Here is a 22174-nt window from a genome sequence, read left to right as displayed (position 1 = left end):
TTCTGCCTTGAATCTGGGGGTAACCACTGTTTTCATATAGGCGTTTATTCTTCCACGCCATTTTTGCGCATATGTCTTCTATTTTATACAAATAAAAACAACCTCAGAGGTTGTTTGGTTTAGCTTTTTACATAAATCTTAACATCGTTTTGCAACTTGCTCTTTTGTTGTTCGCTTAACATGTCTTAGCGAATTCTCCATTTCAGCGCAAATAGATCCACTTTCTACCTTCGTGTAGTCTCCCGTAATATAGATTTAATATGTATTTACTAGTTCTCTGGTTTAGTTTGTTTTCCATTTTTTTATTATTATAAATGTTCATTATGGAATATATTTGTGCAAATGTCTTGTATACAAATTTGGACATTTTGATGGGATAGCATGAAACAAAATACAGATAAAGTTTCAGAAGCATAGCTGTGTTCTGACATTGATGGGAACAGCTTAAGAAAAGTCCCACCTTTTTCCCATTTCCCTAGCAGTCTCATGGTCTTGATTTCACATTGTTTCTTAATCGGTTTTCGTCAGTCTTACCAACCATCCAGTAAGAGTACTGTTTATTTATTTATTGATGTATGTATGTATGTATGTATTTATTTTGGAGAATGGGCATTTCAGGAGTGACTGCCTCCAGTCATCTCCTTAGAGGTGTTTGTGTTTGACTTACTGAATCTGTCCTATTTACTGTAAAATGTTTTCTACAGTCTGTTGATGACTCCTCTGCCATTTGAGGACCTTCTCCCCCTTCCCCACTACACTGCTTTCCCAGGTATGGAATACAGTGTCCTTGTGTGCTTTACAGCCTGAAAGTTATTCATGGCAGCTTCAGGTTGTGCTTTTGTATAATCATCTTTCTAGGTTGTGTTGGGATTAAACCTATTTCTCTATTTGCTTTCCTCCTACTTTACAGAATCTTTTTTTTTTAAGATTTATTTTATTTATTTATTTGACAGAGATCACAAGTCAGCGAGAGGCAGGCAGAGAGAGAGGAGGAAGCAGGCTCCCCGCAGAGCAGAGAGCCCGATGTGGGGGTCGATCCCAGGACCCTGGGATCATAACCTGAGCTGAAGGCAGTGGCTTAATCCACTGAGCCACTCAGGCGCCCCTACTTTACAGAATCTTTATGTAACATGCTCACCATTAGCTGTTGTAAGCATTTCTTTAGTTTACTGAATCCAAAGGACTCTATAAATCCAAGGTAATGCAGTGTAACTTCCTTTACTGTTTGTGGGTTACAAGAAAAACATACATTGAAATATGTCTAATCTATTGGTGTACTTAATTTCTTTATCCCCTGGAACAATTCATTCTAGCTCCCAATACTTTCAGGCAGGATCAGATATATGGAGTTTCTTCATATTAAGTATATTTTCAGGTCAGTTCCCCCCCCCCAAGCTTTTTCTTACTTATTTGTCGAGAGAGGGAGAGCACAAGCAGAAATGGAGCCTGACCTGAGCCAAAGGCAGGCACTTAACCAACTGAGCTACCCAGGCACCCCTAAGAGAAATAATTCTTAATCAGGAAGAAACAAGATAGGGTGTTTGTTTGATTGCAGGGTTGTTGTTTTTTTTTTTTTAAGATTTTATTTATTTGAGAGAGAAAGAGAACACGAGCAGGGGGAGAGGGACAAACAGATTCCATGTTGAGCGGGGAGCCCAATGCAGGACTCAGTCCCAGAACCCTGAGATGCTTAACTGACTGAGCCACCCTGGCATCCCTCAGGTCAAATTTCTTAAGATACTACTTTGGCTATTTGAGAGGTTACTTAAAATAGTGGTTCACAACCTGGCTGCCTTTTAAAAATATTAATAGGGGTGGGACTTAGTGATCATATTTTCTTGAAAGTCTTTGGGTGATTCTAGGGTAAAATCTAGATTCAGAACCACTAAGTTAGAAGTCCTGCTGAAAGAATTTTCACGTTTTTAAAAATATTCACATATAAATTGTGAGTCCTTGGACTAGATGATTCCACTAGTGACATCCTGGGGAAGTTGAAGTCTGGCTAGCATAATCTTCAAATTAGGGTAAAGTAATGCATTTACCTTTCATGTGCAGCAGTGGTCCTCTGTACTGAGCCTTTTATTAGTTTCCTAGGACTGCTATAACAAATTAGCACAAACTGGGTGGCTTAAAAGGTCAGATGCTTATTCTCTCATAGTTCTAGAGGCTAGAAGTTAGAAATCAAGGTGTTGGCTGAGCCATGCTCTGTCTGAAGGCCCTAGGGGAGTATCCTTCCTTCCCTCTTCCTAGCCTCTCAGGTTGCCAGGAATCCTTGACATTCCTTGACTTGCGGATGCATCATTCCAATCCGGCCTCTTCATAAATTGGCATTCTCTTCTCTGTGTGACTATCTAAATTTCCCTCCTTTTATAAGGACATCAGTCATTGGATTAGAGCCCACCCTCTAATCCAAAATGACCTCATTTTAACTTAATTACATCTGCAAAGATCCTGTTTCCAAATAAGGTCATATTTTTTTTTAAGATTTTATTTATTTGACAGAGCACACGCAGGGGGAGCAAGAGAGGGAGAAGCAGGCTCCCGCTGAGCAAGGAGCCCAATGTGGGGCTCGATTCCAGAACCCTGGGATCATGACCTGAGCCAAAGGCAGATGCTTAACAACTGAGCCCCCAGATGCCCCTAAGGTCACATTCATGAGTACTGGCCCGTTAGGACTTCAGGATATATATATATCTTTTGGGGGGACACAAACCCACAAACAAGCCTCATGCCTAATAGCTACCTGCCTATCCAGTAAGGGAGCTATTGGTTACAAGTGGAAATGAGTAAGAGATTTTCTGAATTTACAAAAACTGACTCCCGGCGGGGGAAAAGGCATTCAGAATCCATGTTCTACTGGTGAAAGATTAGTTAAAATATGAAAGTTGGGAAAATCTTTGCTCTTGATTTTTAATTTGATGTTTTTTTCTCTAAGACCGTAGTGTTTCTAGACATTACTGTGGGGCATCTGTAGAGTGTGCTAAACAAGTTACCATCCTGTGCCCTCTCTGCGATTTTTTTGGTCAGTATTTTTTTGTAGTGTCCAAGCCTTATGCTTGTTCATTAGAGTCAGTTGTGACTGCCAAGATTCTGAAGATGTGGAGTAGTACCTGGGGGTCTATCTGTACTTTGAACAGTACTCCAAAGCATCCTCATGCCGGGGAAAGTCGGGGAAACATAGTATAAGGAATGCCGAAGCGGTTGTTCTCCGTCACTGTACCATCTGAATGGTTCGATCTCTGAAGGTGGTTTGGTTGACCATGGATATGGGAGACAACTTGTTGCTATATATAGGACAAGGAATCTGCTCAAATAGTTCGTGGTTCCTGATATAATAATGATCACTATTATCACCTGAGAAGCATTTACAACTTCAGGTGCATGCATTCAACTTCAGAAATTCTAATTGAATGGGGGAATTTTTTTAAAGCTTCTTAGGTGATCCTAATAACCAGCCAGTTTTAAAGACCAGATCCCTGATGTAGTACAAAAAGTAAAGTTATTTGTAGTCAATAGGTCTGAATTTAAATAAAGTTGGTCTTGTCGCTTTTAGTCTTAAGAACTTGGGCAAGAAGGTTAATGTGTTTTTAAAAGGGAGCCTACTTACAGGGTGGATATTTTAACTGATTCTTTGTCAGCTTCCAATCACGTGAAGGAAACTGGTGAAAATTCCTCACCATAATATTGGAAAGTGATATTCTACCATTCTTATTTTTTGGATTAAGTAAGAATATTTGGGATAATATCAGATTAATAACTGGATATGAGCTTTTAATTTCTTATTTGATTACAGAGCACACTGTTTCCTGAATTAACTAACCTTTGTTTTTCTTTAAGATCTAATTATCATGGACCTGCGACAGTTTCTTATGTGCCTGTCCCTGTGCACAGCCTTTGCCTTGAGCAAGCCCACAGAAAAGAAGGACCGTGTACACCATGAGCCTCAGCTCAGTGACAAAGTTCACAATGATGCTCAGAGTTTTGATTATGACCATGATGCCTTCCTGGGCGCCGAAGAAGCGAAGACCTTTGATCAGCTGACACCAGAAGAGAGCAAGGAAAGGCTTGGGTAAGGCACCATCTCTCAGGGGGCTAAAGTAATTACATTTCATTACAAATAGGCTCATTCTTTTTTTTCTACTGGCTTGGCCACCCAGTTTTGAATGTTTTGAACTACATTTTCTGAAAGCTAACCACAGAATTGCTACCACTAAAATTTAATTAATTGCTTGCTTTCATAAATTTCTCCACTAACAGTTTTACCTCATTCTACAAAGCAAAGTCATTTTTGCTTAAAAGTACCAAATGCTACCGCACCCAAATTGAAATGCATCTTATTTTCAAAGGAACATTACATGGGGGGCCTCTTATCCCTGTTGTTTTTAATTTTTAAAAGTGATGTGTGACCTGTTCATTGTTTCCCAAGCCAAGCCTTTGAGTGGAAAATAAACTGCAAATGAGACCCCTGGGCTAATTTCTTGTAGTTTGTGATTTCTGAGAATATCCTTCACCCTCTTTGTTTTCATTTTCAGATATTTGCTTAATTAAAAACGAAAGCCTTTTAGAAGATTGTAATAAGTAACAGTCTTAATGTTGAGTGTGAGTTGCTTTTTTTTTTTAAGATTTTATTTATTTGAAAGAGAGAGAGAGCATGAGCAGGGGGAAGGGGAGAAGCAGACTCCCCTGCTGAGCAGGGACCCTGACTTGGGGCTCGATCCCAGAACTCTAGGATCATGACCCAAGCCGAAGGCAGTCACTCAAGCAGCTGAACCACCTAGGTGCCCCTGTGTTGCTGTTTTAATAACAGGTGGGCCATAGTTGGGTTCTGTGGCTCTCAGCAGGCATCTTTTAACCTAGTGAGTTGATTTGGTGGAATCCCAATTGATTATTTCTGAGGATCTAAGAATATCTTTTTTTTTTCCTTTTGGCTCATCCAAACCCTTGCTTTTTGAGGAAATGCATTATTAGTGAACATTTTCTCCTTTATGAGCACCATTGGTGTAACTTTCTGAACTATATTTAAGAGATTTGTTTGGAAAGTTGTATTATGTAAGAATTTCCAAAAGTATTTTGCCGTCCTGGATAGGACTATGAGTAGAAGATGTTATAGAGGGACGCCTGGATGACCCAGTTGGTTAAGTGTCTGCCTTCGGCTCAGGTCGTGATCCCAGGGTCCTGGGATTGAGTCCCACATCGGGCTCCCTACTCAGCATGGAGCCTGTTTCTCCCTCTGCCTGCCGCTCACCCTGCTTGTGCTTTCTCTCTCGCACTCTTTTTCCAACAAATAAATGTTTAAAAAAAAAAAAAGACATAACAGAGTTTGTTTTGGGTGATACTTCAGAATAAATTTATTTTATCCTTTTATTGGATTATCTGCAAACTAAAGGATACAATATTTTATTCTTAAACACTGACAGAAATACTCCAAAGATTTTTGCTTTGTAGAATGAGAAACTACAAACATTTGAAAATAGGAAAAACAAATACATTAAAGAGTCGGTCTTCTATTAGGTTGCTTTTCTAACTAAGAGACCATGCTCACTTTTAATTTTAATTTTATAACTGCTAACATTTGGGCTAAAAATAGGGATGCATGAGGGTGTCCTCAGTCTTCATGTCTTACCTATTAATAACCTGCATATCTCACCCACATTTGGGTCTGCACATGGCTCTTCAAAGAATTACTCTTAAATAATGAAAGGCATTTAGCCTTGGTGTCAGTCAGTATGTTCTGGCTGTATGCAGGTAGTGGGGCTCTACTAGCAGTTTTCAGTGGAGAGAATGTTCCTTTTTGTCATTAGTAAATAGCAAAATGTCAGCACATAAGCAGACTCTTATTTGATTAGAATAAGATGGTTAAGATAATGCTTTTCATAAAATGTATGAGCAAATAGTATTTGCTTCTAAATTTTGGAGATAATGAGAAATAATGTTTATTGGAAGTAAGGATTCCAGATAAACTTTTTTTTTTTTTTTTTTTTTTTAACTCGTTCATTGTGGCATTTCTAAACATTGTTTTGTTAGGTAACTACACACCAGAGGTTGGGGACAACAGATTCCCCACCCCCCAGCTGCCTGCTTCCACCTATATAGAAGGCGGGTGATGAGGAGAGATGATCATTGTTAACATCTATAGTTGCAGAAATTCACCATTATTTTTAAATCTTCAGTAATATTTAAAAACATTTTATTTAATAGAGTTTTCCCTTTTTCTTAAGAATGTTGACAGAATATTTTTTCTTATGTGTATATTCTCCTTCTGCCATCCAAAGGAGTCTTAAGTGTACTTAATTTTCATTTATATGTCCTTCAAATGAGGTTTATTTGTTTTGAGGTGGTGGCCCTTAATACTCAAAAGTTTTCATCCTTGGCATATTTGCTTCAGAAATGAACTAGAGCAGTTCCTCATCCTTCCTTAGATCACAGGCCAACCCCTTTAAGAGTCTAAGGAAAGCAAAGGACTACCTCAGAAAAGTACACGTATGAATATATATAAAATTTTGCATGCTAAAAATTTCAGGAATATTATGCATCTTCCTGGAGCTTACTTGCTTGGGTTCATTAAAACAAAACAAAAAACCCAAAGGATTTGCTTTTTGATTCTTGAAATGTAGAGGCATGTGTTACTTCTTAGAAATAACATGAGGTCCACTAAGTACATTGTGTCGATCCTGAAATAAATGCTTATTTGGTGGCATCATAACTACATCTTTAGCGTCCTTCAGTGTCACAGGAGAAAAACACCATTAGCTTTATAAATTTGCACAGGTTTTAAAAGATCAGAGTTTAAAGCTGAGTGCCTAAAATAGGATATACCCACTTACACTGTACTTTTACAGCTGCCTACAGGCTGGATGGCAAGATAAGAATGGTGTGTGTGTGTGTGTGTGTGTGTGTGTGTGTGTGTGTGTATATACACACACACATATATATTTATATATATTTATATATTTAAGATTTTACTTATTTATTTGAGAGAGAAAGAGAGAGCATGATAGGGGAGAAGGTCAGAGGGAGAAGCAGACTCCCCGTGGAGCTGGAAGCCCAATGCAGGACTCAATCCCAAGACTCCAGGATCATGACCTGAGCCAAAGGCAGTGGCCCAACCAACTAAGCCACCCAAGCGCCTGGCTTTTATATTTTTAATGGTTATTAAAATATAGAGATATGTGATGAACCATATGTGGCTGACAAAATAAGAAACATTTACTATCTAACCCTTTCCAGAAAAAGTTTGCCAACCTCTGGGTTAAAGCATTTGAGATACGTCTGTGGGAATAAATAGAGTGGAGTTCAGCCAACTTCATTAACAGACATCCATCTTGAGCAGTCATATGCCTCTTTATCTGAATGATCCTTCTCTTTAGGCCATTTATAATAGTTTAAAATTTTCATTTGAGAATGGGAGGCATTCTGATACCTTACCCTTTTCTTAATGGTACAGTGGCATTATTGGTAGTCAGTAATACCATTTGGATATAAACTGGATTTCTGTAGATAATGCAGAAGTGTATAGTGAGTGTACTGGTATAACTTAATGTGTTAATATTTTTTTTAACTCTCCAGGGTTGAAGTTGAAAAAAAAAAATTTTTTTTTTGTCTTACGCCCATGTAGATAGAGGAGGGTATTTAAGAGATAGCTTCTTACTGCTTTACCTTTTCTATTAACATTTTAGAGCAAAAGCTAGATTACACATTCCCTGAAGAAAAATTAGAGAGTTTAAGGACTAGATGGTTAAGGCTAACAACATACCAATATCAAGATGAATCTCTTTTCATAGTGTCAGTAGTACTCTGTGATTTTAATCATTTTCCAATATTCATGAAATGAATGCAGAGTGGGAAAAGACATTATTTGCTACCAAGTGGCAGTCTTTTTCAGTCCTGCAAATAGTAGGGCATAGGAATATGCCAAGATTTCAGATCTCTTGGATGTTTTGAAGTTCCCATTCCAAACTGGGCCACTTAATTGGGTGACACTACATAGGTTGTCTGCGCCTCTATAAATGAGTGGTTGCATCCATAGAGGCTTATATGTCATGCACACATTTCAAAATTCTTAATTAAACTTGAGATGGCAAGCCTGGAAGAAAAGCTCATGAAGGGTGAAGTATATTGATTCTTCAGCTTTGTAGTTTTGCTTTATCATCTGTATCCTCACCCTCTCAGCTTATTAACATTCTCCTAAGCTCATGTATGTTGGGGCAGACTTTCTTATCACATCGTTTCCTCAGAGTTCTCTGTCTTTGTGGTTATATGTGAAAGTTCAACATAATGTATAATGAGCTGCTAGTTGTTTTTTAAAATAAACATGCATCTGTCCTTCTGTCTTTTTGTAACTTTGTGGACTTTATTCCCCTCTGTTTTGGGATGTGTATGTGTGTGTGTGTGTGTGTGTGTGTGTGTGTGTGTTTGTTGGGTTTTGGGCTTCTGTTTTTAAATCTTAACTTGAAGTAAAGTGATCCCAGAACTATCTTTGTATCTTTATATTTTTAACAGAAGTGTTAACCTTTTTTTAAAAAGCAACTGGATTTTTTAAAGTCTGGTTTAAATTTTTGAATTTTTAGAAAACCATATTAGTGATTGTGATTATTTATCAAGAAATTGAGATTCTTCTAAAAGTAGTAAAGAAAAACATAAAGATTTGTGTGTTTTTTGATACGAAGAATGGAGAATGCAGATAGGAATGGATAGTCACTCCTGAGTTCTGACTGTTGGCTGTAACCTACCCCTAAAGGGATGAGACTGGGTTTGCTTTTGGATGGAAGTGCACCAGCCATGGACTAAAGCTCATTTCAGACCAGTGACTGGTCACTTATGAGAAATACTTTCAGTTGCCTGTCTGGAAGGTTTTTTTGGAGACTTTTTTTTATGTCCATGCTTTAGCCCTGGGCAACACCTCTGGTTACAGCACACACCTGGCTTAAGTCTAGAGGGAGCCTTGTGTCCTTTTAACCTCTTGCTGGATTTCTCTGCATTTTCTACAGAAAGATTGTAAGTAAAATAGATGGCGACAAGGACGGGTTTGTCACTGTGGATGAACTCAAAGACTGGATTAAATTTGCACAAAAGCGCTGGATTTACGAGGATGTAGAGCGACAGTGGAAGGGGCATGACCTCAATGAGGACGGCCTCGTTTCCTGGGAGGAGTATAAAAATGCCACCTACGGCTACGTTTTAGGTAGGTCCCTGCTATCTGGGGGAAAAAGCCTTATGGAGCTGGCACCTTGAAACGTAACTGTTTTGTCTTGTAGAATGATTGTAGATAAAATAGACGTGGATAAAGATGGGTTTGTGACGGAGGGGGAGCTGAAATCCTGGATTAAGCACGCCCAGAAGAAATACATATATGACAATGTTGAAAACCAATGGCACGAGTTTGATATGAATCAAGACGGCTTAATCTCCTGGGATGAGTACAGAAACGTGACTTATGGCACTTACCTGGGTAAGGGGCAAGATGTCAGCCTGATAGAGACCATGGTCTTGAGTCAAAGAAACAAATGGGTCACAAAGTGAAGGAAAGTGCTTAAATAGTCCAATGCTGAACTGATTTCCCTTTATTTTATTAACTTTCAATGTGTATATTAAGTATTTAATTTTGGTTTTCTAAGGTCTGGCATCTTCTATATCTTTAGCATTCCAGATAATATTATTTTATCAAATTTTCTTTCTGTGATTCCCTTAGAGACCATTTTTGGAGTAGAGCTCGTCTAAAAGACTGCATTGTTTCAATAATGCAAAAGCAAGAGACTTTGAGATGTCTCTTGACATAGTCACATTAAAGTATTGGACCTAATGGGTGTTATATGCAACTGATGAGTCACTAATTTCTACCCCTGAAAGTAATAATACACTATATATTAATAAATTGAATTTAAATAATATATAAATATATAATTATAATATATATGATATATATAACATATATAAAATATAAATATAAATACTTTTTTTTAAAGTATTAGACCTGAAATTCAAATTAGATTCCTTTGTAACTCGTGGGAATAGAAAAATTACTGTCTTTCCTTAATAAAATAAATATCAAATATAACAGCTTTCCCTTGATAAAATTTAACTCCTTTATTTTAGTATGTCTGCCAACCAAAGTTTAGAAATGAAAATTTCCCATTTGTTTTCTCTGGCACATGAGTTTATCAGCCTGCTATGCAAATGCTGACTTTGATTGCTTTCTGTTGATTTGGTAGCTTATGTGCTTGGGCCACCTGTTAGTAATTTTCTTTTTCTTATTATTTGCCTGTTGCTGAATGCTAGGTGGCAATCTTACTGAGTTGATGACTTAGGATGTTTTTGTTAGTGAGATTCCTGTACTTGGTTACAATTTGAGATAAGAATGTATAAATGTTACTTCTTGCATTTTTATCCTGGAAGTTAGGCAAATTTCTGGGTTAAAGCAGGCATTCTCCACCACTGATTAACAAGCAGTGAGTGTATAATAAGTCTGTTTCCCCCACTGGATAGCCAGCTGTCTGTGTTAGTTACAGGACTGCATGCATTTCTAGTGAAGAAACTTATTCTGTGTTGGGCTTGTTCTCATTCCTAAGACTAAAGTGGCAATCTCTCTTCATGCTTGACACTTAGCCAAGAACCAAACATATCCTTCACCCAATTAAGAACATGTGTATTAAAAGTCAGTGCAGATGGAGAGGCACCCTGTGCTTCTTGCTTTCTGGCTGAAAGCCAACACCCTCCTGAGTTATTTGGACTTGTAAAAATAGAGTGAAGGGTAGGCTGTTGGTGATGTAAACAAAATGGAGTGTTGATAAATCTCCATTCAGACCTACGTAGGGACTCACTTGCTATCCAGAATGCATCTTAAACTCTTTGTATGATTATGTGCGTAGAAATCTGCTGAGAGCTCTGTTGCTCGATAGGTCAAATGATTCAGTGTAATGGGTGTCTCTGCTGAAACTGCGGATGGACGGGAGAGAAGCTGTATCTTTGTAAGGCATCTTTCCCTCAAGGCATGTGGGTGGTTAGTGCCGGGGTAATGAGGAGACTTGCAGAAGTGCTGAGGGGCTTTTTGTGAGTATATTCTTGATTCAGGTTTTGAGTTCAGGCATAAATCATCGTAGCTTTTAATTAAAATCTGTCTTAATGAATCTGCTTTCCACAAAAGGAAGGTTAACTCTGTCTCTGCCACAAGTAAAAATTAAAAAATACCAAGATCCATTCTGGCTGTGCCAAAACTAGATCAAGAGCCTGCCCCAAATGATACTGGCTGGATAGCACAGAAAACGTACTTAGGATAGATCTGGCACTCCAGGCAATCACAGCAAACACAGGAGTTTAGTTATTAAAAGTCAAGTTTTTAACTTCCTTCTTCATCCTTCTGTATATCCATGATTGCAGTCACCATGTTTTACCCTAAGCAGAGAAGAGGGCTCTTTGTTAAGAATCTAGTCTTAATGTATAAGTTGTCTTCTATTACCTTTTTTTTTTAAGGTTTTGTTTATTTGACAGAGACCGCAAGGGAGGGAACACAAGCAGGGGGAGTGGGAGAGAAGCAGGCTTCTCGCTGAGCAGGGAGCCCGATGTAGGGCTCCATCCCAGGACCCTGGGGTCAAACCACCCAGGCACCTCTTCTATTCTTATTTTTGTTACGTAGTTAGGACTGAAACTTTATTTGTTTAGAAGAGATGACTTAGTATCTTTAAAGAGTTGTATATTTTCCTTTAATTCTCCATCTTCAACCTGTTAACGGTTGTGACTATCACAGATACTCATGATTCAATAAGCCATCTTACTGAATTTTGACACTTGACAAAGAATGAAGCTTCGAACTGCCCAACTCTCAAAGTATAGCAGTAGTTTGTTTTTGTTTTCTAAACTGTGCTTAATGTATGGAAGGATTGAATGACAGTATCAGCAATCAGCAGTGTGATGTTAATTGTTAAAGGGGTCCTGTGGGTCTTTTTATAAAACTAGTGTCGTATCTTTTTTTATTTGATCAGTATGTTGTAGGAAAGATTGTTTCTTAGGTTTAATGTGATGTCTTTTACATTTCATAATATCTTCACATGTTTCCTTTTGGTCCACACAGCAGATTGAAAGGGGTTTTTTGCTTGTTTGTTTTGTTTTTCCTACAGATAATTCCTTAACACTTTTTTCAGCTTAAACTGAATTTCATTCTTCTAGATTCTTATATAGATTCTAAATAACTACTGCTTCTGTAGTTCAGCAAACAGATGTTTAGGTCCAGCTTCAATTTGGTTGTAATCTAATGTTTATTTTTTGTTATGGCTTTATTGAGGTATAATTGACAAATAATACACTGCACATAATTAAAATGCACAGTTGATGAGTTTTGCCATAGGTATATACCAACGGACCCATCACTACAATCAAGATAAATGAATATAGCATCACCCAAAAAGTTTCCTCGTGTCCCTTTATAGTCCTCCCTATCCCTGGGTAACCCCTGACCTGTTTTCTATAACTCTGGATTAGTTTTGCATTCTATAATCTTACAGAAATGGGGGGGGGTGTTGGCAAGCAGTACTTATAACTCATGGTAGATCTCTGAGTTGGCTGAAAAAACTAAAGTGTGACCTTTCAGAGGATAATATTCTGTTGACTTGAATCAAAGTGGCCTTAATACAAGGTAGGAGGTCTTTGATATCTAGCTTCTCAGTGGGAGCCTAGTGTTCAATAAAAATAGCAATAGCTAACACTTACTGAGAGCCAACTATAAGTTAGGCACTATTCTGAGCACTTAGATTTATTCGCTCATGCACACCTCCTAATAGTCCTGAGCAGCAGGCACTGCTATCATCATTTTACAGATGAGTAGATTGAAGTACAATTTAGTTACTTGCCCACAGTCACACAGCTCGGAGGTGGTAGAGTTTAGGATTGAAACCGAAATAGTATGACTTTAGAACTACCACTGTCTCTCAGATATAACCAGAAAGCTTGAACCTTCTAGTAGCCATAACACCAAAAGTAGCAAAGTGTCACATAATAGGTTACATAGCCAAGGAGCCAGGGTTCCATTGGAATGGCAAACATTTACATTCAATTTGCATCTGACTTTGACTACCAAAACTGAATGCTTTCACACTGTTACAATTTTACCTGTGTAGTCGGGTTATTTCTTCATTGCTTGATTTATCTTTCTTGTAAATTGATTTCCTCAGTCCACACATTTTCATGTTTTGTGGCAGTGTTATGATTTGACCTAAATGTCTTGTTTTCTAGATGATCCAGACCCTGATGATGGATTTAACTATAAACAGATGATGGTTAGAGATGAGCGGAGATTTAAAATGGCAGATAAGGATGGAGACCTCATTGCCACAAAGGAGGAATTCACAGCTTTCCTGCACCCTGAGGAGTATGACTACATGAAAGATATAGTAGTACAGGTTGGTGGAGAGCAGTGATTCTCAACGGAAACCCAGTTCCTCTTTTTGTTGCTTATACTGTTTTTCCTCTTTATTCTTTACTCTGTATCTGGAAGAATGACTTGCTTTTATTTTTAAGCAAGCTCTAAGCCCCAGTGTCAGGCTTGAAATCACGAACCTGAGATCAAGAATCACATGCAATACTGACTGAGTCAGCCAGGCGCTCCCAAGAAAATCCTGGGGTTTTTTTTGGTTTTGTTTTATTTATTTTTTTTTATTAACACATAATGTATTATTAGCCCCAGGAGTACAGGTCTGTGAATTGCCAGGTTTACACACTTCATAGCATATACCTTCCCGAATGTCCATAACCCCACCACCCTCTCCCTACCCCCTTCCCCCCGGCAACCAAAAATCCTGTTTTTAAAAATGTCCTATAACCAGTGATCAGACACTAATAACAGTAATATTGAAGAATTCTCACAGAAGGCAGTTACCAATAAAACAAACTACAGACTTTATAGTTTTGTAAACATAAAATATAGACTATAGTTATAGACATACTGGTCACATCTCCTGTTAGAATGACTTCAGCATGACTCGGTCTGTTCCACATCATCATGGGCTTGGTGGGATAGGTCATTTTTTAAACGGTTCCAGTGTTTTCCAAGAAGATTCATAGTTATTTTGGATTGAAGCATAAAAAATAAGTGATGTTTTACCATTTTTTAGCTGGGAAAAAGGCAGTTTCCTGTGTGTGTGTTTTTTGTTTTTTTTAAGATTTTATTTATTTATTTAACAGAGAGAGATCACAAGTAGGCAGAGAGGCAGGCAGAGAGGGAGAGAGGAGGAAGCAGGCTCCCTACTGAGCAGAGAGCCCGATGCGGGGCTTGATCCCAGGACCCTGGGATCATGACCCGAGCCAAAGGCAGAGGCTTTAACCCACTGAGCCACCCAGGCGCCCCTCCTGTGGTTTAACCATACCCACACATAAACATATATGTGTGCGTGTGTGTGTTTTAATGAATGATAAGGTATTGCCTAAATCTCATCCAGAAACTTACTTTGTCTCCTCTTCTGTCTAGGAAACAATGGAGGATATAGATAAGAATGCTGATGGTTTCATAGATCTTGAAGAGTATATTGGTAAGTCTGTTTCTACTGTTTTTCCTAGGAGAAGCTGAGAAGCTCTCTGGAAGTGTGTTAGCGCATAGAAATAATTTATCCCATGGGTCAACTCTTAGCGTGTCATTAAGGCCAGACGAGCATGAGGAATAGTGGGTTGTGATAAAGTATCTGAAGCAGCACTGTCCAGTCAAAATGTAAATGTGAGCCACATATGTATTTCTACTTTTCTAATAGCTACATCAAAAAAAAGTTTCTTTAAAACATGATTATTTTCAATAATTTATTTAACCTAATATTCTAAAATTCTATACTTTCTATGTGTTATCAATATAAAGTTAGGATTTTTTTTTTATTCTGTGTTCAAAAGCATATTTTACACTTGCAGTACATTTCAGTTCAGACCAGCCACATTTCAAGTTCATGATAGCCCCGTGTGGCCAGCGGCTACCATATTGGATAGCAGTGATACAGTGCATCCCATATGCGTGTGGAATTGACAGTAAAGAGTTGCAGGGAGCCTAGGCTGGCATTAGGAAACCCAAGAGAGGAAGATAGGGAATAGAATAAAAGAGATTGGTGGGACACCTGGGTGGCTCAGTGGGTTGGGCCTTTGCGTTCAGCTCAGGTCATGATCTCGGGGTCCTGGGATCGAGTCCTGCATCGGGCTCTCTGCTCAGCAGGGAGCCTGCTTCCTCCTCTCTCTCTCTGCCTACTTGTGATCTTTGTCAAATAAATAAATAAAATCTTTAAAAAAAAAAAAAAAAGATCGGTGGGTAAATAAATGACCACGAGTTGCTGATTTCTCTTAGATCCTTTCTTTGTTCCTTTTCATGATTTTCTGTTGTGTTTTCTGTCTAGGTCTTCTGTCTCCTTTTTTTTTTCAAACCTGTCCCTTGAATTAAACAAGTTATTTCTTTTCTCAGATTTTTATCTAATTATACTTGCTATTTATATATAGGGTTATTTACTTAAATTACTCCCTGAATATTTACCCTTCTTTTCTTCAAAGACTCACTGATGTGTTTTGAGTTTTTTAGAAAAAGAGAGATGAGCAGTAGAAGATAGTTCTTTTTTTTTTTTTTACCAAAATGATTATTTTTAATAGAGTTCATTAGCACAGTGGAAATAAATGTCTGGGTGCACTTACTGAGCCTGTTTCAAAGTTGACTATTTCTGCCTTTAAATATTTAATTATTTTCTCTTTCGTTCTTGTCTTTTGCCATTTTATCACCATTGCTAAAACTGAGGAACTCATTTGACCCTCCAGAGGAGAGGAATTAAGCTTTATAACTGTTAAGTACCATCATTTATCAAGCGCTGAGGTCAAATAAGGAGATACTTCTTTCTACATCTCTATCATATAGGTCCAAGGGCAGAGGAATTGTATTTTGAAACTATTAAAACTATAAACTGTGTGTATGTATGTTACTTTCTTTTGTAAATGATCAACTAATGTAAACAGTTCTACACTAAGGAAGCAGGGAGACCTGAAAGTCTCCCAAGCAGTGTCTCCCAGTTTCTGGGGATTGTGCTAGTTTCTACCCTGTTGAGGAAAGAGATCATAAACCACATGGTCATTGTCTCTCATATTTAGCATTAATAAGAAGTCCCTGGAGTTAATACTGTTGAGTATTTTTAGTCTTTAAATTTGTTTTAGAGGCACCTGGGTGGCTCAGTTGGTTACGCGTCTACCTTGGGCTTAGGTTGTGATCCCCGAGTCCTGGGTTTGAACTCCATGTCAGATTCTTTGCTCAGCAGGAAGCTGCTTCCCCCTCTCTGCTCCACCTGCTTGTTCACTCTGTCAAATAAGTAAATACAATATTTTTTTTTTAATGAAAAATAAATTTGTTACAGAACATTGCAAACACATAAAATTAGAATAGTATAATGAACCCCTGTGTACCTGTGCCCAGCCCTAACAGCCATCAGCCCATGGCCAGTCCTTTTAAATCTTCCAACTATTCCCCCCCCCCCGACCTTTTTTAAATTATTTTGAAGTAAATACCAGTCATCATCTCATCTCATCTGTAAGCATTGGGTTATGTATCTCTAAAACTTTTTTTGACATAATCTCAAAAAAGTTTTTGAGATTATATTAAAAAAGGATTAAATCTTTTTTAAATAGAAAATTCAATATTATTGTCATCTTATTTAGGTTTAAAATGTACTTAAATTATGGTTGTTGTTTTTTTAAGATTATTTATTTATTTATTTGACAGAGAGAGATCACAAGTAGTCATAGCAGCAGGCAGAGAGAGAGGAAGGGAAGCAGGCTCCCTGCTGAGCAGAGAGCCCAACTCAGGGCTCGATCCCAGTACCCTGGGATCATGACCTGAGCCAAAGGCAGAGGCTTTAACCCACTGAGCCACCCAGGCGCCCCTGTATTTTTTTTTATAGTATTTAATATACTATTAATAGTATGTCTTTCAAAGAGTGCCTGGGGGCTCAAGCATCAAGACTCTTGATTTTGGCTCAGGTGATGATCTCAGGTCAGGGTCATGAAATTAGCGCCTCATTAGGCTGTGCGCTCAGCATGGAATCTGCTTGTCCCTCTCCCCCTGTTCCTTGCTTGCTTGCTCTCTCAAATAAATAAAATCTCTGAAAAAAATAAAAATATGTAAAAGTATGTTTTTTTTTTATTCATTTGTTTATTCAACAGTATGTCTTTTAAGTACACATTTATTCCCTCTCTAATTCAGAATTTCCTCATAGGTGTACTGTGAAAGTTCTTCTTGGCCCGCAGGAGAGCCAAGGCAGGGCACTGGCCCAGCAGCTCATACAAATACATTTTCTGAATGTGCTGTAACATAGATAAAGAACTAGGAAGTCCTGCTTTGAGTTATTCCTTCTTTGTTTTTTTTAAAAAAAAAAAAAAGGTCTACTCTTAGTCCTCAAATTCAGAAAGACAACAATACCAAATGACAATAATATAGTTTAGTAACGAGTTCATCCTTTATTCAAGGGAAAACAGTCCACGGATTGGGGAGTGCAGTGCCTAACAAGCAGTGGAGCACTTTTCCCAAGGGATTTTGGGCAAAAGTGAGTTTTATAAAGCATTAGAAGTAGTAACAGAAACAGGATATGATTGGCTAGAAGGCTAGGGATTTCCTTATAGGGCTGGCAGGTCCTGTTTTCTAGGGTCAGGTAAGCTGCAAGTGGAGTTGGAGAATTGTGATTGGCATATGTTAAATTTCCTTGCAGGGTGGTGTTTCCCCTAAGCGCAGGCTAACTTGGGTTCAGATCGGTGGTGTGGGCCGTGCTACTTGAGCAACCTCCATTTTGTGGGTTTCAATGTATGAATTAGCTTTATCACAACTAAATAGCTACCTTTCCTTAGAACTGCTAGACATATATAAGGTGTGTTCCCATACCTTGTATGCAGTGCACATATACTTACTTCGATGTAGTAAACTCAGTAGTCTTCAGACTTCTTCACTCAAATAATTCTGAAAGAATTTTGCCAAACAGTATTCCCTTATACATTTTAAAGTTGGCATCTACAGTATTTAAGTAGAAGTTCGTATTTTTTTTTAAAGGTTTTATTTATTTATTTGAGGGAGCAAGCAGGGGTGGGGGTACGGAGAGGCAGAGGGAGAAGCTGACTCCCTGCTGAGCAGGTAGACCGACTTTGGGCTCAGTCCCAGGACCCTGAGATCATGACCTGAGCCAAAGGCAGATGCTTAACCAATTGAGCCACCCAGGCGCCCCTAAGTAGACATACAAACAATTGTGAAGAATCTCTCTCGGCTGTAATACTGAATTTTAAAGTACTTTAACTCTTACATAAATCTAGTAAAATTCAAGTACCATAGCAACTTCTTGCCTATAGTGTTCATATAGGTAATTTGAACAAACCAACTTTATTTGTTTATTTATTTATTTTAGTTTGGGGATGGGGCTGGTGGGAGAAGGAGAGGGAGATAGAGAATCCTAAGCAGGCTTCATGCCCCACACAGAACCTGACTCTGGTCTTAATCCCACACCCCTGAGATCATGACCTGAGCCGAAATCAAGAGTCAGATGGTTCACCAACTGAGCTTTGCAGGTGCCCCTGAACAAACCAACTTCAGAAGATAATTAGGAAAGTCACATTTGGACTGAGTATTCAATAGTCCCAAAAGTTGATTTTTTGAAATGTGATAATGGACATTATGGCGTATATATAGCCATCATTTTTAGAGATACATTTTTATTTTTATTTTTATTTTTTTAAAGATTTTATTTATTTATTTGACAGAGATCACAAGCAGGCAGAGAGGCAGGCAGAGAGAGGAGGAAGCAGGCTCCCCGCCGAGCAGAGAGCCTGATGCGGGGCTCGATCGCAGGACCCTGAGATCATGACCCGAGCCGAAGGCAGCGGCTTAACCCACTGAGCCACCCAGGCGTCCCTAGAGATACATTTTTAAAAGTACTTAGTAATTGGTTATACACAGTTTGGTTTCTAGCATACACTTCTCAAGTTTTCTTGAGAATTTAACATAGCACCTTTCTAAAAGCAATACGTTTAGCTAGCTACCTTGGGTGGGAATGGAATGTAGGGAAGAGCGATCTTTTAAAAGTTTATCTTTCCAGATGCTAGTCATTGCCCTTTATTTCTGCATTTCTTGAGGGCTAAGGATTCTCTTTGCACTCATATTACAGTCAACAACTAGAAACATTCTTCTTCTTATTTTTTTTTTTTTTTTAATTCAGTTTAGTTAACATATAGTGTATTATTAGTTTCAGGGGCAGAATTTAGTGATCATCAGTTGCATATAACACCCAGTACTCTTTGTGTCGAGTGCCATCTTAATACCCATCTCCCCATTATCCCATCCCCCACCCTCAGTTCCCTATAGTTAAGAGTCTCTTACGGGGGGTGCCTGGGTGGCTCAGTGGGTTAAAAGCCTCTGCCTTCGGCTCAGGTCATGATCCCAGGGTCCTGGGATCGAGCCCCGCATAGGGCTCTCTGCTCAGCGGGGAGCTTACTTCCCTTCCTCTCTCTCTGCCTGCCTCTGCCTACTTGTGATCTCTGTCAAATAAATAAATAAAATCTTAAAAAAAAAAAAAAAAGAGTCTCTTACGGTTTGCCTCCCTCTCTGTTTTTATCTTATTTTTCCTTCCCCTGCCCTATGTTCATCTGTTTTATATCTTAAATTCCACATATGAGTGAAATCATACGGTATTTGTCTTTCTCTGAGTTATTTTGCTTAGCGTAATACTCTCTAGTTCCATCCATGTTGTTGCAAATGGCAAGATTTCATTCTTTTTGCTGGCTGAGTAATATTCCAGTATATGACTTTACCACATCTTACCTATTTATCTGTTGGTGGACATCTGGGCTCTTTCCATATTTTGGCTATTAAGTACATTAAGCAGTTGGAAATATTCTTGTTATAAGGTCATTGAGTAAGCCTCAGGAAAATGCCTTGCTTTCTCTGACCTAAAATACCTTTGTAATTGCTACTAGGTTCCAGACAGATGGATGAGGAAGAAGAGTTAAGCCAGATTACCATGTGGCAGTCTTGAGAAAAAGACAAAACTTACCTTTTGCATTATGTACATGTGCGTGCAGGTGACATGTACAGCCATGATGGAAATGCTGATGAGCCAGAGTGGGTAAAGACAGAAAGAGAACAGTTTGTTGAGTTTCGAGATAAGAACCGTGATGGGAAGATGGACAAGGAAGAGACCAAAGACTGGATCCTCCCCTCAGACTATGATCATGCAGAGGCAGAAGCCAGGCACCTAGTCTATGAATCCGACCAGAACAAGGTAAGTCTGGCTAGGCCCAAACAACCTGGTAGCGATTGAATAGGGAATTGCCTAAAACATTCCTATGGAGGTACATAGAGCATGTAAGGTCTTAATTGGTCTAAGTCTGCTACAAATATTAAGTCGACAATTGAAAATTTACAGGGCAGTGCTAGCTAGGTGATCTCATTTTAGAAATCCCTTTGCTCAGTAGTGTTCACACCATTGGAGGCATTTGGCTTCAGGATGGAGCCTCCGTATATAGCCTGTATCCAGTGTGTGTCATCTGTTATCTTCAGATCCCCAGGAAATTTTCTCTGCTTTTTTCCCTTTGTTATTTCCTTTGTGCTTTTACCTATTACAGGCTCATTTGCCTGCTCAGAGTTGGTCATTTCCTTCTTAAATACACTTTTTAAAATTAAGTTCTTTGTAGTAGGTTATAAATCAGCATTTATCTGGAGCTTGTTAAAAGTTTTCTTGATCATTTATCTGAGGCCTTTGTTTCATAAAAAGAGCGGTAGTCTCACTAAGTCGTCACCTTTTCAGCAATTGAATGCTCTGCCTAGAGTAGGCTGAAAATCAATCTAAAGATAGAGGGTTTTGTATTCTGAACATTCTCCTGTTTAGGCCAGTCTTTGCTTTCAAATGCAGTGTCTTATCATCTGAGCTGTTTTAAGGGACGGTCTGTTTTGAGTTCTTGGAGTCACTTCAGTAGCTAGGTGCTGTGTCTTGAGATATGTGAGAAAAGAAGACTCCCAAGGTCATCCCTTGTGAATCCGGCCTAGATAATTTTTGAGCTGAGTGTCTGAGCCTTCGTTGGGGGTTGTGTCTGGAATCTGTTGCTGGCGAAGGCATAGCGGGGGTGAAGACTTCGTGCGGACGTTAGCAGATTTTATTGTTCCTGTTAGGCAATGACTGGATTCACTTTAAAGTATTTTCCCCAGTTCTTCCTGTCTCTTACCTATACATAGGAGATGGCCCACATTTTGCTTGATGCATTAAGTTACTGAGCTGTGTTATTTCCACCCTTCCACTTTTAACTTTCTTGATAAGAAAAATGTGTGAATTGCTATTTTCTTCCCTCTTTGTATGTTGTGGAGGGTTGGGGGTGAAGGTTGAGTTCACATTAATTTAGTGGGAATTAGAATCTTAAATCCTGACTAACCCCGTTTTGTTTTATAGTGGTGTTTTATAGCGATGTTGCTAAATTGGGAATGGGAAATCGTTTTTTCCTCAATTTACTCTTCTCTCTAATTTCAGGACGGCAAGCTTACCAAGGAGGAGATTGTTGACAAGTATGATTTGTTTGTGGGCAGCCAGGCCACAGATTTTGGTGAGGCCTTAGTACGACATGATGAGTTCTGAGCTGCAGACAGAGGAATCCACATTTCTTCCAAAGTAATTTATTTTTACAGCCTCTGGTTTCACATGAAATTGTTTGCGCTACTGAGACTGTTATTACAAACTTTAAGACCTGAAAAGGTAATGAAAACCATCCCGTCCCCATTCCTCCTCCTCTTCGAGGTACTGGAGGGAACTGTGCTTCTGAGGAACAACTCTAATTAGTACACTTGTGTTTGTAGATTTACACTTTGTATTATGTATAACATGGTGTGTTTATTTTTGTATCTGTTCTCTGGTTGGGAGTATGATATGAAGGATCAACATCCTCAACTCACGCTGTAGGCAAACGTTAGCCCTTCACGCTTTCTCAACCCTTGCCATATAATTTTTGTAATTCTGACTTAACTAATTTTTTAAGCCTGAGATCAATAAGAAATGTTTAGGAGAAAGAAAAGGGAAAAAGTACACCCCACTCTTTTATTTAGAGAGACGACACTTCATCTTGCCTGTTGAAAAGTGTTTCCGTGAGTAGTAGGGCCGCATATTCCATTCAATTGCTCTCAGTCCAGCAGTTGATTGTGGCATTATCTGGGCGAGGACCG

General features: G+C 38.7%; 1 protein-coding gene across 2 annotated transcripts in view; it reads left to right on the top strand.

Annotated features, from left to right (window-relative positions):
• The window catches only part of CALU (calumenin), a 28161-nt gene extending 6305 nt beyond the window's left edge, over positions 1-21856 (top strand). Inside the window, exons 2-7 of one of the 2 annotated variants that reach the window (XM_032869716.1) lie at positions 3838-4069; positions 9255-9448; positions 13222-13388; positions 14453-14513; positions 20050-20249; positions 21489-21856. In XM_032869716.1, coding sequence (XP_032725607.1) covers positions 3849-4069; positions 9255-9448; positions 13222-13388; positions 14453-14513; positions 20050-20249; positions 21489-21593 — 948 coding nt within the window. In that variant the 5' untranslated portion in view covers positions 3838-3848 and the 3' untranslated portion in view covers positions 21594-21856. Of the gene's footprint in view, positions 1-3837; positions 4070-8987; positions 9182-9254; positions 9449-13221; positions 13389-14452; positions 14514-20049; positions 20250-21488 lie in introns of both variants that reach the window. The other variant, XM_032869706.1, reaches the window with a different exon arrangement.
• The last annotated feature ends 318 nt before the right edge of the window (positions 21857-22174 follow it).

Source organism: Lontra canadensis, unplaced genomic scaffold, assembly GCF_010015895.1.
Source record: "Lontra canadensis isolate GAN:19392208 unplaced genomic scaffold, GSC_riverotter_1.0 scaffold2, whole genome shotgun sequence".
NCBI classification, from domain to species: Eukaryota; Metazoa; Chordata; class Mammalia; order Carnivora; family Mustelidae; genus Lontra; species Lontra canadensis.
The sequence above is the reverse complement of the archived record's forward strand: the minus strand, read 5'-3'. Positions and strand labels throughout refer to the sequence as shown.